An 18596-nucleotide genomic window follows, 5' to 3' on the forward strand; every position below is an offset into this window, starting at 1 on the left:
AACCCTAACCCTAACCCTACTAACCTTACTAACCTTACTAACCCTAACCCTAACCCTAACCCTAACTCTAACCCTAACCCACTAACCCTACTAACCCTAACCCTAACCCTAACCCTAACCCCTAACCCTAACCCTAACCCTACTAACCCTAACCCTAACCCTAACCCTAACCCTAACCCTAACCTACTAACCCTAACCCTAACCCTAACCCTAACCCTAACCCTAACCCTAACCCCTAACCCTAACCCTAACCCTAACCCTAACCCTAACCCTAACCCCTAACCCTAACCCTAACCCTAACCCTAACCCTAACCCTAACCCCTAACCCTAACCCTAACCCTAACCCTAACCCCTAACCCTAACCCCTAACCCTAACCCCTAACCCTAACCCTAACCCTAAACCTAAACACCTAACCCTAACCTAACCCTAAATAACCCTAACCCTAACCCTAACCCTAACCCTAACCCTAACCCTAACCCTAACCCTAACCTAACCCTAACCCTAACCCTAACCCTAACCCTAACCCTAACACCCTAACCCTAACCCTAACCCTAACCCTAACCCTAACCCTAACCCCTAACCCTAACCCAACCCTAACCCTAACCCTAACCCTACTAACCCTAACCCTAACCCTAACACTAACCCTAACCCTAACCCTAACCCTAACCCCCTAACCCCCTAACCCCCTAACCCTAACCCTAACCCTAACCCTAACCCACTAACCCTAACCCTAACCCTAACCCTAACCCTAACCCCTAACCCTAACCCTAACCCTAACCCTTAACCCCCTAACCCTAACCCACTAACCCTAAACAAGTATGGCGTATGTGGAAGGTCCCACATGAGAGATAGCATGGCGGTGTGGCCACCAGACTTCTTGTATTTTCTGTTAGAAAAGGATTAGTTAGTGACAAGAATGTGGTCACGTTGATGGAGCTCAGAGACTACTCAGCAGATTCCTTGTCAGTGACGTTCACAGATAACAATAAAAGTACAAGGGTCAACTTCATGACTGCAGGGAGGACATTCTCATGACTGCAGAGAGGACATTTAAGTCCTAGAGCATTGTACAAGGAATGGACACCTCATTCACTGCCTTTAACAAGCCAAAGGTAGGAGACACCATTCTGGGGATTCGGTTTTCATTTCCATGTCCCTATTATATCTTAGTGAAAATTTCATGATAATATCATACAAAATATGAAAACTGCTTTGCCATATTTTTCAGAAAAGGTATTTTACAGGTTAGGGTATGTTGCTGCAACTGGTAGTTAAACAGCTCCTAGTAGTCAATAATCATGCAGCCCCCAGTAGCAAATATGTAAACAGTATTCAATAGTCACACAGCCCCCAGTAGCCAATAGCCATCTAGTATGCATCTAGTATGCAGCATCCAGTAACTAATAAACATGCAGCCCCCAGTAGGCAATAGAGTAGGGTCCTCAGTGTAGTGTAGGCACTGCCAACAGTTACTCCTCAGTCGAGTATAATCACTACCACCAATCAGTCCTTTGTCTAGTGTAATCACTACCACCAATCAGTCCTCAGTCTAGTGTAATCACTACCACCAATGAGTCCTCAGTCTAGTGTAATCACTACCACCAATCAGTCCTCAGTCTAGTGTAATCACTACCTCCAATGAGTCCTCAGTCTAGTGTAATCACTACCACCAATCAGTCCTCAGTCTAGTGTAATCACTACCTCCAATGAGTCCTCAGTCTAGTGTAATCACTACCACCAATCAGTCCTCAGTCTAGTGTAATCACTACCACCAATCAGTCCTCAGTCTAGTGTAGTCACTGCTATCAGTCAGTCCTCATTATAGTGTTCTCACTACCAGGTGTCCTCCTCTCATACATACTGATGTCATACACTGACTGCAATGTATAGCAGTGCCTCCTCTCTATGACATCCAGGTATCCTCCTCTCATACATACTGATGTCATACACTGACTGCAATGTATAGCAGTGCCTCCTCTCTATGACATCCAGGTGTCCTCCTCTCATACATACTGATTATTAAAGGAACACACAGGGCAATCTGTCACAAAGACCATGCACTGAACAGTGTGTTGTTTGCCGGGTGCTCGGGTTCGGCATGTTGTGGATCGGGTTGACAGATTACTGGAAGGGGCTGGTGAGGAACCAGCGGTCATGGTCCACATTGGCACTAATGACAAAGTAACAGGTAGGTGGAAGGTCCTTAAAAATGATTTCAGGGATTAAGGCCATAAGCTCATGGGCCTCAAAGGTAGTTTTCCCCGAAATATTACCTGTACCATGTGCCACACCAGAAAGACAGCAGGAGATCAGGGAGGTCATGGAGAAGTGGACTGACTTTGCTGTCGGCAACAGTAGCTATGACTGGGCTGTTACTATAGATGGTTATAGTATTTTTAGAAAGGATCGTATAAATATACAAGGGGGAGGGGTTTGTTTATATGTAAATTCTTGCCTCAAACCCGTCCTGGGAGATGACATCAGTAACGCAAATGAAAATGTGGAGTCCCTATGGGTGGAGATAAGGAGAGGGAAAAAGAATAATAAAATATTACTAGGGGTTTGTTATAAGGCTCCAAATATAATGGAGGCAGCAGAGGAAATGCTGAGAAGTGACATGGATGCGGCTCCAAAGCACAAGGAAGGACTTATCATGGGGGACTTCAATTACCCAGATATTGACTGGGGGGCAGAAACCTGCAGGTCCTTCAAAGGCAGCAAGTTCTTGTCAACAACAAAAGACAATTACCTGTGGGAACTGGTCCTGGAGCCAACAAGAGGGGGGGCACTGCTGAACCAACAGACCTATCCTAACCAACAGCCTGATAGGGTATTAAAACTACAGGTTGGGGGGAACCTGGGGAATTGTGATCATAATGTAATTGATTTTGTATTACGCTTTACTAAGAAAGTTAGTGGAGGGGCAACAAACACTGTAAACTTCAGGAGGGCAAATTTTCAGCAACTAAGGGAAGATCTTATAGGCATAGACTGGGACAATGTTCTCAAAGACAAAAGCCCCCCCAAAAAATGGAACTTTTACTCATTTATTTTAAAAAAGTCCTGTGAGAAACACATACCTTATGGGAAAAAGCATAAAAGGAACAAGAAAAAGCCTATGTGGCTAACTAATCTTGTAAGGAAAGGAATAAGCGAGAAAGATAAGGCGTTTAAGGTGCTAAAACGTGAAGGTAGCGATGAGGCATTACAGGATTATAGAGAGAAAAATAAATTCTGTAAAAAGCAGATAAAAGCCACAAAAATAGAGACTGAGAGAAATATTGACAGGGACAGCAAAAATAATCCCAAATTATTTTTCAAGTATATAAATGATAAGAAACTAAAAACGGAGAATGTGGGCCCTCTTAGGAATAACATGGGGGTAGGAGATTAGGAAAGGGCCAGTCTACTGAATGTCACCTTCTTGACTGTCTTCATCCAGGAAAATCCCTGGTGGAAGACACGACGAGATCCTGGAAACTACAGACCTGTGAATCTAACTTCTGTGGTGGGGAAAATATTTGAGGGGTTTGTTAGAGATGCTATCCTGGAGTATCTCCCTGTACATAACCTTAAACCAGTGTCAGCATCGTGTTTATGAGAGATCGGTCCTGTCAGACTAATCTAAATGGTTTCTACAAGGAAGTAAGCTCCAGACTAGACCTGATGTAGATGTTGTATATCTGGACTTTTCAAAGGCATTTGACACCGTGCCGTCTAAAAGATTGGTATATAAAATGAGACTGCTGGGAATAGGGGAAAGCAAATAAAATTATGGGATGTATCAAGAGAGTATTAGATTCTCATGATAAAGATATAGTTTTGGCCTTATACAAATCCCTGGTCAGACCACACATGGAATATTGTGTACAGTTTTGGGCACCAGTGTATTAAAAAAACATAGTAGAACTGGAACGAGTGCAGAGGAGAGCAACCAAAATTATTAGGGGAATGGGGGAACTAGAATCCATTGACAGATTACAAAATTTTGGATTATTCAGTTTAGAAAAAAGATGACTGAGGGGAGACCTCATTACAATGTACAAATACCTGAAAAGACAGTACAAGGATCTCTCCAAGGATCTTTTTATACCTCGGCCTGTGACCAGGACAAGGGGGCATCCTCTACACCTAGAGGAGAGGAGGTTCTATCATTACCATAGACAGGGGGCATCCTCTTCACCTAGAGGAGAGGAGGTTCTACCATCACCATAGACAGGATGCATCCTCTACACCTAGAGGAGAGGAGGTTCTACCATCACCATAGACAGGGGGCATCCTATACACCTAGGGGAGAGGAGGTTCTACCATCACCATAGACAGGGGCATCCTCTACACCTAAAGGAGAGGAGGTTCTACCATCACCATAGACAGGGGGCATCCTCTACACCTAGAGGAGAGGAGGTTCTATCATTACCATAGACAGGGGGCATCCTCTACACCTAGAGGAGAGGAGGTTCTACCATCACCATAGACAGGGGACATCCTCTACACCTATAGGAGAGGAGGTTCTACCATCATCATAGACAGGGGGCATCCTCTACACCTAGAGGAGAGGAGGATCTACCATCACCATAGACAGGGGGCATCCTCTACACCTAGAGGAGAAGGAGGTTCTACCATCACCATAGACAGGGGGACATCCTCTACACCTAGAGGAGAAGGAGGTTCTACCATCACCATAGACAGGGGGAGATCCTCTACACCTAGAGGAGAAGGAGGTTCTACCATCACCATAGACAGGGGGCATCCTCTACACCTAGAGGAAAGGAAGTTCTACCATCACCATAGACAGGGGGCATCCTCTACACCTAGAGGAGAGGAGGTTCTACCATCACCATAGACAGGGGCATCATCTACACCTAGAGGAGAGGAGGTTCTACCATCACCATAGACAGGGGGCATCCTCTACACCTAGAGGAGAGGAGGTTCTACCATCACCATAGACAGGGGACATCCTCTACCCCTAGAGGAAAGGAAGTTCTACCATCAACTTAGACAGAGGGCATCATCTACACCTAGAGGAGAGGAGGTTCTACCATCACCATAGACAGGGGGCATCCTCTACACCTAGAGGAAAGGAAGTTCTACCATCACCATAGACAGGGGGCATCCTCTACACCTAGAGGAGAAGGAGGTTCTACCATCACCCTAGACAGGGGCATCCTCTACACCTAGAGGAGAGGAGGTTCTACCATCACCATGGACAGGGGGCATCCTCTACACCTAGAGGAGAGGAGGATCTACCATCACCATAGACAGGGGGCATCCTCTACACCTAGAGGAGAGGAGGTTCTACCATCACCATAGACAGGGGGCATCCTCTACACCTAGAGAAGAGGAGGTTCTACCATCAACATAGACAGGGGGCATCCTCTACACCTAGAGGAGAAGAGGGTCTACCATCACCATAGACAGGGGACATCTTCTACACCTAGAGGAGAGGAGGTTTTACCATCACCATAGACAGGGGACATCCTCTACACCTAGAGGAGGGGAGGTTCTACCATCACTATAGACAGGGGGACATCCTCTACACCTAGAGGAGAGGAGGTTCTACCATCACCATAGACAGGGGACATCCTCTACACCTAGAGGAGGGGAGGTTCTACCATCACCATAGACAGGGGGCATCCTCTACACCTAGAGGAGAGGAGGTTCTACCATCACCATAGACAGGGAGCATCCTCTACACCTAGAGGAGAGGAGGTTCTACCATCACCATAGACAGGGGGCATCCTCTACACCTAGAGGAGAGGAGGGTCTACCATCACCATAGACAGGGGACATCCTCTACACTTAGAGGAGAGGAGGTTCTACCATCACCATAGACAGGGTGCATCATTTACACCTAGAGGAGAGTAGGATCTACCATCACCATAGACAGAGGGCATCCTCTACATCTAGAGGAGAGGAGGATCTACCATCACCATCCTCTACACCTAGAGGAGAGGAGGTTCTACCATCACCATAGACAGGGGGCATCATCTACACCTAGAGGGGAGGAGGATCTACCATCTCCATAGACAGGGGACATCCTCTTCACCTAGAGGAGAGGAGGTTCTACCATCACCATAGACAGGGTGCATCCTTTACACCTAGAGGAGAGTAGGATCTACCATCACCATAGACAGGGGGCATCCTCTACACCTAGAGGAGAGGAGGATCTACCATCACCATGGACAGGGGGCATCCTCTACACCTAGAGGAGAGGAGGATCTACCATCACCATAGACAGGGGGCATCCTCTACACCTAGAGTAGAGGTAGTTCTACCATCACCATAGACAAGGGACATCCTCTACACCTAGAGGAGATGAGGTTCTACCATCAACATAGACAGGGGGCATCCTCTACACCTAGAGGAAAGGAAGTTCTACCATCACCATAGACAGGGGGTATCCTCTACACCTAGAGGAGAGGAGGTTCTACCATCATCATAGACAGGGGGTATCCTCTACACCTAGAGGAGAGGAGGTTCTACCATCAACATAGACAGGGGGCATCCTCTACACCTAGAGGAGAGGAGGTTCTACAATCAACATAGACAAGGGGTATCCTCTACACCTAGAGGAGAGGAGGTTCTACCATCACCATAGACAGGGGATATCCTCTACACCTAGAGGAGAGGAGGTTCTACCATCACCATAGACAGGGGGGATCCTCTACACCTAGAGAAGAGGAGGTTCTACCATCAACATAGACAGGGAGCATCCTCTACACCTAGAGGAGAGGAGGTTCTACAATCAACATAGACAGGGGGTATCCTCTACACCTAGAGGAGAGGAGGTTCTACCATCACCATAGACAGGGGATATCCTCTACACCTAGAGGAGAGGAGGTTCTACCATCACCATAGACAGGGGGAATCCTCTACACCTAAAGGAGAGGAGGATCTACTATCACCATAGACAAGGGGCATCCTCTACACCTAAAGGAGAGGAGGATCTACCATCACCATAGACAGGGGGCATCCTCTACACCTAGAGGAGTGGTAGTTCTACCATCACCATAGACAAGGGACACCCTCTACACCTAGAGGAGAGGAGGTTCTACCATCACCATAGACAGGGGGCATCCTCTACACCTAGAGGAGAGGAAGCTCTATCATCAACATAGACAGGGGGCATCCTCTACACCTAGAGGAGAGGAGGGTCTACCATCACCATAGACAGGGGACATCCTCTACACTTAGAGGAGAGGAGGTTCTACCATCACCATAGACAGGGGACATCCTCTACAACAAGAGGAGAGGAGGATCTACCATCACCATAGACAAGGGAAATCCTCTACACCTAAAGGAGAGGAGGCTCTACCATCACCATAGACAGGGGCATCCTCTACACCTAGAGGAGAGGAGGTTCTACCATCACCATAGACAGGAGGCATCCTCTACACCTAGAGGAGAGGAGGTTCTACCATCACCATAGACAGGGGGCATCCTCTACACCTAGAGGAGAGGAGGATCTACCATCACCATAGACTGGGGGCATCCTCTACACCTAGAGGAGAGGAGGCTCTACCATCACCATAGACAGGGGCATCCTCTACACCTAGAGGAGAGGAGGTTCTACCATCACCATAGACAGGAGGCATCCTCTACACCTAGAGGAGAGGAGGTTCTACCATCACCATAGACAGGGGGCATCCTCTACACCTAGAGGAGAGGAGGATCTACCATCACCATAGACTGGGGGCATCCTCTACACCTAGAGGAGAGGAGGATCTACCATCACCATAGACTGGGGGCATCCTATACACCTAGAGGAGAGGAGGATCTACCATCACCAAAGACCGGGGGCATCCTCTACACCTAGAGGAGAGGAGGTTCTACCATCACCATAGACAGGGGCCATCCTCTACACCTAGAGGAGAGGAGGATCTACCATCACCATAGACTGGGGGCATCCTCTACACCTAGAGGAGAGGAGGATCTACCATCACCATAGACTGGGGGCATCCTCTACACCTAGAGGAGAGGAGGCTCTACCATCACCATAGACAGGGACATCCTCTACACCTAGAGGAGAGGAGGTTCTACCATCACCATAGACAGGGGACATCCTCTACACCTAGAGGAGAGGAGGTTCTACCATCACCATAGACAGGGGACATCCTCTACACCTAGAGGAGAGGAGGATCTACCATCACCATAGACAGGGGACATCCTCTACACCTAGAGGAGAGGAGGGTCTACCATCACCATAGACAGGGGGCATCCTCTACACCTAGAGGAGAGGAGGTTCTACCATCACCATAGACAGGGGGCATGCTCTACACCTAGAGGAGAGGAGGTTCTACCATCACCATAGACAGGGGACATCCCCTACACCTAGAGGAGAGGAGGTTCTACCATCACCATAGACAGGGGCCAGCCTCTACACCTAGAGGAGAGGAGGATCTACCATCACCATAGACTGGGGGCATCCTCTACACCTAGAGGAGAGGAGGTTCTACCATCACCATAGACAGGGACATCCTCTACACCTAGAGGAGAGGAGGTTCTACCATCACCATAGACAGGGGGCATCCTCTACACCTAGAGGAGAGGAGGTTCTACCATCACCATAGACAGGGGGAATCCTCTACACCTAGAGGAGAGGAGGTTCTACCATCACTATAGACAGGGGGCATCCTCTACACCAGTGGTGGCGAACCTATGGCACGGGTGCCAGTGGTGGCACTCAGAGCCCTCTTTATGGGCACCCTTGCCATCACCCCAGGGTAGAGTTTGTCAGACGGGACTCAAGGCCTCTTGCAGTCCCAGGCAGCCCAGGATCCAAACTAATTCTTCTTTCTACTGTATTGGTGTCCTCAGGGGCCTATACCATTTAAACCTGTGAAAGAGCAGGGAGTAATAAGTTACTGCTTAAATTGTTGCATTGGCATTTTGCGAAAAATGACGGTTTTAGTTGTAGTTTGGGCACTCGGTGTCTAAAAGGTTTGCCATCACTGCTCTACACCTAGAGGAGAGGAGGTTCTACCATCACCATAGACAGGGGGAATCCTCTACACCTAGAGGAGAGGAGGTTCTACCATCACCATAGACAGGGGGCATCCTCTACACCTAGAGGAGAGGAGGTTCTATCATCACCATAGACAGGGGGCATCCTCTACACCTAGAGGAGAGGAGGCTCTACCATCACCATAGACAGGGGACATCCTCTACACCTAGAGGAGAGGAGGCTCTACCATCACCATAGACAGGGGACATCCTCTACACCTAGAGGAGAGGAGGTTCTACCATCACCATAAACAGGGGGCATCCTCTACACCTAGAGGAGAGGAGGTTCTACCATCACCATAGACAGGGGACATCCTCTACGCCTAGAGGAGAGGAGGTTCTACCATCACCATAGACAGGGGGAATCCTCTACACCTAGAGGAGAGGAGGTTCTACCATCACCATAGACAGGGGGAATCCTCTACACCTAGAGGAGAGGCGGTTCTACCATCACCATAGACAGGAGACATCCTCTACACCTAGAGGAGAGGAGGTCCTACCATCACCATAGACAGGGGGCATCCTCTACACCTAGAGGAGAGGAGGTTCTACCATCACCATAGACAGGGGGCATCCTCTACACCTAGAGGAGAGGAGGTCCTACCATCACCATAGACAGGGGGCATCCTCTACACCTAGAGGAGAGGAGGTTCTACCATCACCATAGACAGGAGGCATCCTCTACACCTAGAGGAGAGGAGGTCCTACCATCACCATAGACAAAGGTTCTTTACTGTGAGAGCAGTGAGACTATGGAGCTCTCTGCCGCAGGAGGTTGTTACGGCGGACTCTATGTACATGTTCAGGAGAGGCCTGGATGCCTTTCTAGAGAGCAAAAATATCACGGTTTAGACTTTTTCTCATTTGCATATTTGCAGTTAAATTAGGGTTAGGATTAGCATTGTTCGTTGTACCAGAGTTTTTCATTGTTGCACCTGATAAATCCTTAGAATACATATGTGAAGGTATGAGAAAGTCGCATCACAGTAAAAAGTCGCATCTTTGTGGCAAATAAAATCCTGAGCCGCCACAGGTGAATCCTTAGAAGAGGCGGCAGAAGGATTTTCAACCCTTTTGTGATTTGTTTTTTAAAAGGTGCAGAAAACCCCCAGACTCGACAAACAAACGAGAACACGGGCAAAACAAAATTAGCCCGACACAAATCCCCAGACGAAAGATAAGTGACCCCCAATTGTGGGGCTGAGATGGAGCTCACTGACCTTCACTTATTTTACAGGTGGAGCTTCATGTCCATCTGGATGCATCTATACGGCCAGAAACTGTCCTGCATTTTGCAAGGTGATTGACTGCAATAAATACACTGCAAGGCAATATATACATAATGTATACATTGTATACACACACAGCCCTGCACTGTATACATTACATACATACACACAGCCCTGCACTGTATACATTGTATACACACACACAACCCTGCACTGTATACATTACATATACACACAGCCCTGCACTGTATACATTACATACATACACACAGCCCTGCACTGTATACATTACATACATACACACAGCCCTGCACTGTATACATTACATACATACACACAGCCCTGCACTGTATACATTACATACATACACACAGCCCTGCACTCTATACATTACATACACACACACAGCCCTGCACTCTATACATTACATACACACACACAGCCCTGCACTCTATACATTACATACACACACACAGCCCTGCATTGTATACATTACATACATACACACAGTCCTGCACTGTATACATTACATACATACACACAGCCCTGCACTGTATACATTACATACATACACACAGCCCTGCACTGTATACATTACATACACACACACAGCCCTGCACTGTATACATTATATACATACACACAGTCCTGCACTATATACATTACATACATACACACAGCCCTGCACTGTATACATTACATACATACAGAGTCCTGCACTGTATACATTATATACATACACACATTCCTGCACTGTATACATTATATACACACACACAGCCCTGCACTGTATACATTACATACACACACACAGCCCTGCATTGTATACATTACATACATACACACAGCCCTGCACTGTATAGATTACATACATACACACAGTCCTGCACTGTATACATTACATACATACACACAGTCCTGCACTGTATACATTACATACATACACACAGCCCTGCACTATATACATTACATACATACACACAGCCCTGCACTGTATACATTACATACATACACATAGTCCTGCACTGTATACATTACATACATACACACAGCCCTGCACTGTATACATTATATACACACACACAACCCTGCACTGTATACATTACATACACACACACAGCCCTGCACTGTATACATTATATACATACACACAGTCCTGCACTATATACATTACATACATACACACAGCCCTGCACTGTATACATTACATACATACAGAGTCCTGCACTGTATACATTATATACATACACACATTCCTGCACTGTATACATTATATACACACACACAGCCCTGCACTGTATACATTACATACACACACACAGCCCTGCACTGTATACATTACATACATACACACAGCCCTGCACTGTATACATTATATACATACACACAGTCCTGCACTGTATACATTATATACACACACACAGCCCTGCACTGTATACATTACATACATACACACAGCCCTGCACTGTATACATTACATACATACACAGTCCTGCACTGTATACATTACATACATACACACAGCCCTGCACTGTATACATTATATACATACACACAGTCCTGCATTGTATACATTACATACATACACACAGCCCTGCACTGTATAGATTACATACATACACACAGCCCTGCACTGTATACATTACATACATACACACAGTCCTGCACTGTATACATTATATATACACACAGTCCTGCACTGTATACATTACATACATACACACAGTCCTGCACTGTATACATTACATACATACACACAGCCCTGCACTGTATAGATTACATACATACACACAGCCCTGCACTGTATACATTACATACATACACACAGTCCTGCACTGTATACATTACATACATACACACAGTCCTGCACTGTATACATTACATACATACACACAGCCCTGCACTCTATACATTACATACACACACACAGCCCTGCATTGTATACATTACATACAAACACACAGTCCTGCACTGTATACATTACATACATACACACAGCCCTGCACTGTATACATTACATACAAACACACAGTCCTGCACTGTATACATTACATACATACACACAGTCCTGCACTGTATATATTATTTACATACACACAGCCCTGCACTGTATACATTACATACATACACACAGCCCTGCACTGTATACATTACATACATACACACAGCTCTGCACTGTATACATTATATACATACACACAGCTCTGCACTGTATACATTACATACATACACAGTCCTGCACTGTATACATTATATACATACACACAGTCCTGCACTGTATACATTACACACATACACACAGTCCTGCACTGTATACATTATATACATACACACAGTCCTGCACTATATACATTACATACATACACACAGCCCTGCACTGTATACATTACATACATACAGAGTCCTGCACTGTATACATTATATACATACACACATTCCTGCACTGTATACATTATATACACACACACAGCCCTGCACTGTATACATTACATACACACACACAGCCCTGCATTGTATACATTACATACATACACACAGCCCTGCACTGTATAGATTACATACATACACACAGTCCTGCACTGTATACATTACATACATACACACAGTCCTGCACTGTATACATTACATACATACACACAGCCCTGCACTATATACATTACATACATACACACAGCCCTGCACTGTATACATTACATACATACACACAGTCCTGCACTGTATACATTACATACATACACACAGCCCTGCACTGTATACATTATATACACACACACAACCCTGCACTGTATACATTACATACACACACACAGCCCTGCACTGTATACATTATATACATACACACAGTCCTGCACTATATACATTACATACATACACACAGCCCTGCACTGTATACATTACATACATACAGAGTCCTGCACTGTATACATTATATACATACACACATTCCTGCACTGTATACATTACATACACACACACAGCCCTGCACTGTATACATTATATACATACACACAGTCCTGCACTATATACATTACATACATACACACAGCCCTGCACTGTATACATTACATACATACAGAGTCCTGCACTGTATACATTATATACACACACACAGCCCTGCACTGTATACATTACATACACACACACAGCCCTGCACTGTATACATTACATACATACACACAGCCCTGCACTGTATACATTATATACATACACACAGTCCTGCACTGTATACATTATATACACACACACAGCCCTGCACTGTATACATTACATACATACACACAGCCCTGCACTGTATACATTACATACATACACAGTCCTGCACTGTATACATTACATACATACACACAGCCCTGCACTGTATACATTATATACATACACACAGTCCTGCATTGTATACATTACATACATACACACAGCCCTGCACTGTATAGATTACATACATACACACAGCCCTGCACTGTATACATTACATACATACACACAGTCCTGCACTGTATACATTATATATACACACAGTCCTGCACTGTATACATTACATACATACACACAGTCCTGCACTGTATACATTACATACATACACACAGCCCTGCACTGTATAGATTACATACATACACACAGCCCTGCACTGTATACATTACATACATACACACAGTCCTGCACTGTATACATTACATACATACACACAGTCCTGCACTGTATACATTACATACATACACACAGCCCTGCACTCTATACATTACATACACACACACAGCCCTGCATTGTATACATTACATACAAACACACAGTCCTGCACTGTATACATTACATACATACACACAGCCCTGCACTGTATACATTACATACAAACACACAGTCCTGCACTGTATACATTACATACATACACACAGTCCTGCACTGTATATATTATTTACATACACACAGCCCTGCACTGTATACATTACATACATACACACAGCCCTGCACTGTATACATTACATACATACACACAGCTCTGCACTGTATACATTATATACATACACACAGCTCTGCACTGTATACATTACATACATACACAGTCCTGCACTGTATACATTATATACATACACACAGTCCTGCACTGTATACATTACACACATACACACAGTCCTGCACTGTATACATTATATACATACACACAGTCCTGCACTGTATACATTACATACATACACACAGCCCTGCACTGTATACATTACACACATACACACAGTCCTGCACTGTATACATTATATACATACACACAGCCCTGCACTGTATACATTACACACATACACACAGTCCTGCACTGTATATATTATTTACATACACACAGCCCTGCACTGTATACATTACATACATACACACAGCCCTGCACTGTATACATTATATATACACACAGTCCTGCACTGTATACATTATATACATACACACAGCCCTGCACTGTATACATTATATACACACACAGCCCTGCACTGTATACATTACATACATACACACAGCCCAGCACTGGATACATTATATACATACACAGTCCTGCACTGTATACATTACATACATGCACACAGTCCTGCACTGTATACATTATATACATACACACAGCCCTGCACTGTATACATTACATACATACACACAGCCCTGCACTGTATACATTACATACATGCACACAGTCCTGCACTGTATACATTACATACATACACACAGTCCTGCACTTTATACATTACATACATACACACAGTCCTGCACTGTATACATTACATACACACACAGCCCTGCACTGTATACATTACATACATACACACAGCCCTGCACTGTATACATTACATACACACACAGTCCTGCACTGTATACATTACATACATACACACAGCCCTGCACTGTATACATTATATATACACACAGCCCAGCACTGTATACATTATATACATACACATAGCCCTGCACTGTATACATTATATACATACACACAGCCCTGCACTGTATACATTATATACATACACACAGCCCTGCACTGTATACATTACATACATACACACAGCTCTGCACTGTACACATTATATACATACACACAGCCCTGCACTGTATACATTACATACATACACACAATCCTGCACTGTATACATTACATACATACACACAGCCCTGCACTGTATACATTACATACATACACACAATCCTGCACTGTATACATTATATATACACACACAGCCCAGCACTGTATACATTACATACATACACACAGTCCTGCACAGTATAAATTATATACATACACACAGCCCAGCACTGTATACATTATATACATACACACAGTCCTGCACTGTATACATTATATACATACACACAGCCCTGCACTGTATACATTACATACACACACACACAGTCCTGCACTGTATACATTATATACATACACACAGTTCTGCACTGTATACATTACATACATACACACAGTCCTGCACTGTACACATTACATACATACACACAGCCCTGCACTGTATACATTACATACACACACAGCCCTGCACTGTATACATTACATACATACACACAGTCCTGCACTGTTTACATTACATACATACACACAGCCCTGCACTGTATACATTACATACATACACACAGCCCTGCACTGTATACATTACATACATACACACAGCCCTGCACTGTATACATTACATACATACACACAGTCCTGCACTGTATACATTACATACATACACACAGTCCTGCACTGTATACATTACATACATACACACAGTCCTGCACTGTATACATTACATACATACACACAGCCCTGCACTGTATACATCATATACATACACACAGTTCTGCACTGTATACATTACATACATACACACAGCCCTGCACTGTATACATTACATACATACACACAGCCCTGCACTGTATACATTACATACATACACACAGTCCTGCACTATATACATTATATATACACACACAGCCCTGCACTGTATACATTATATACACACACACAGCCCTGCACTGTATACATTACATACATACACACAGCCCTGCACTGTATACATTACATACCTACACACAGCCCTGCACTCTATACATTACATACATACACACAGTCCTGCACTGTATACATTATATACATACACACAACCCTGCACTGTATACATTACATACATACACACAGCCCTGCACTGTATACATTACATACACACACACAGCCCTGCACTGTATACATTACATACATACACACAGTCCTGCACTGTATACATTACATACATACACACAGCCCTGCACTGTATACATTACATACATACACACAGCCCTGCACTGTATACATATGGTTGATCTATTATAATCCAGTCATGTGTTCTATGTTATCTTTTTCCTAATTTTCCTAATAAGAGTTTTCAAATTATTTATAGTCCATTATCTGTTTCTATTTATACCAAAGAAAGAAAAATCTCCGTTTTCCGTGGTACAATAATCGGGAATCTCTCTTATCCTCAGCGGTGTGCAGTCAGGCTGGCAACCTCACCGAGTTTCTCTCCAAGTTTGACTTCTATATGCCAGCGGTGGTGTAAGTGATACCTGATGTATGAGGACATGGGTCCTAGAGTATGGCAGGGTCACTTCTCCCAATCTCTACTAACCCTCCTTCTTTTGCGTATCATCGTGGTCCCATAGTCCCAAAGCTAGTGGTCTACTGGGGTGGATGGGTACACAGAGATCATCGTGGTCCCATAGTCCCAAAGCTAGTGGTCTACTGGGGAGGATGGTTACACAGAGATCATGGTGGCCCCATAGTCACAAAGATAGTGGTCTACTGGGGTGGATGGGTACACAGGGATCATGGTGGACCCATAGTCACAAAGATAGTGGTCTACTTGGGTGGATGGGTACACAGAGATCATCGTGGTCCCATAGTCCCAAAGCTAGTGGTCTTCTGGGGAGGATGGGTACACAGAGATCATCGTGGTCCCATAGTCACAAAGATAGTGGTCTACTGGGGTGGATGGGTACACATGGATCATGGTGGACCCATAGTCACAAAGATAGTGGTCTACTGGGGTGGATGGGTACACAGGGATCATGGTGGACCCATAGTCACAAAGCTAATTGTCTACTGGGGTGATGGGTACACAGAGATCTTGTTGGACCCATAGCCACAAAGATAGTGGTCTGCTGAGGTGGATGGGTACACAGGGATCATGGTGGACCCATAGTCACAAAGCTAGTGGTGTACTGGGCTGGATGGGTACAAAGAGATCATGGTGGACCCATAGTCACAAAGCTAGTGGTCTACTGGGGTGGATGGGTACACAGAGATCATGGTGGACCCATAGTCCCAAAGCTAGTGGTCTACTGGGGTGAATGAGTACACAGGGATCATGGTGGACCCATAGTCACAAAGATAGTTGTCTACTGGGGTGGATGGGTACACGGGGATCATGGTGGACCCATAGTCACAAAGCTAGTGGTGTACTGGGGTGTATGGGTACACATGGATCATGGTGGACCCATAGTCACAAAGCTAATTGTCTACTGGGGTGATGGGTTCACAGAGATCTTGTTGGACCCATAGCCACAAAGATAGTGGTCTGCTGAGGTGGATGGGTACACAGAGATCATGGTGGACCCATAGTAACAAAGCTCGTGGTCTACTGGGGTGGATGGGTACACAGAGATCATGGTGGACCCATAGTCACAAAGCTAGTGGTCTTCTGGGGTGGATGGGTACACAGAAATCATGGTGGACCCATAGTCACAAAGCTAGTGGTGTACTGGGGTGTATGGGTACACAGAGATCATGGTGGACCCATAGTCACAAAGCTAGTGGTGTACTGGGGTGTATGGGTACACAGAGTTCATGGTGGACCCATAGTCACAAAGCTAATTGTCTACTGGGGTGATGGGTACACAGAGATCTTGTTGGACCCATAGCCACAAAGATAGTGGTCTGCTGAGGTGGATGGGTACACAGGGATCATGGTGGACCCATAGTCACAAGGCTAGTGGTCTACTGTGGTGGATGGGTACACAGAGATTATGGTGGACCCATAGTCACAAAGCTAGTGGTCTACTGGGGTGGATGGGTACACAGAGATCATCGTGGTCCCATAGTCGCAAAGCTAGTGGTCTACTGGGGAAGATGGGTACCCAGAGATCATCGTGGTCCCATAGTCCCAAAGCTAGTGGTCTATTGGGGTGGATGGGTACACAGGGATCATGGTGGACCCATAGTCACAAAGATAGTGGTCTACTGTGGTGGATGGGTACAAAGAGATCATGGTGGACCCCTAGTCACAAAGCTAGTGGTCTACTGTGGTGGATGGGTACAAAGAGATCATGGTGGACCCATAGTCACAAAGCTAGTGGTCTACTGGGGTGGATGG

General features: G+C 45.2%; 1 protein-coding gene across 1 annotated transcript in view; it reads left to right on the plus strand.

Moving 5' to 3' along the window:
* Window positions 1-1013: 1013 nt before the first annotated feature.
* Window positions 1014-18596, plus strand: part of LOC140106987 (adenosine deaminase-like) — a 59712-nt gene continuing 42129 nt past the window's right edge. The window contains exons 1-3 of the mRNA XM_072131577.1: window positions 1014-1113; window positions 10242-10303; window positions 16655-16780. Of these exons, the coding sequence (XP_071987678.1) occupies window positions 1078-1113; window positions 10242-10303; window positions 16655-16780 (224 nt within the window). The 5' untranslated portion in view covers window positions 1014-1077. The remainder of the gene's footprint in view (window positions 1114-10241; window positions 10304-16654; window positions 16781-18596) is intronic.

Source organism: Engystomops pustulosus, unplaced genomic scaffold, assembly GCF_040894005.1.
Source record: "Engystomops pustulosus unplaced genomic scaffold, aEngPut4.maternal MAT_SCAFFOLD_94, whole genome shotgun sequence".
NCBI classification, from domain to species: domain Eukaryota; kingdom Metazoa; phylum Chordata; class Amphibia; order Anura; family Leptodactylidae; genus Engystomops; species Engystomops pustulosus.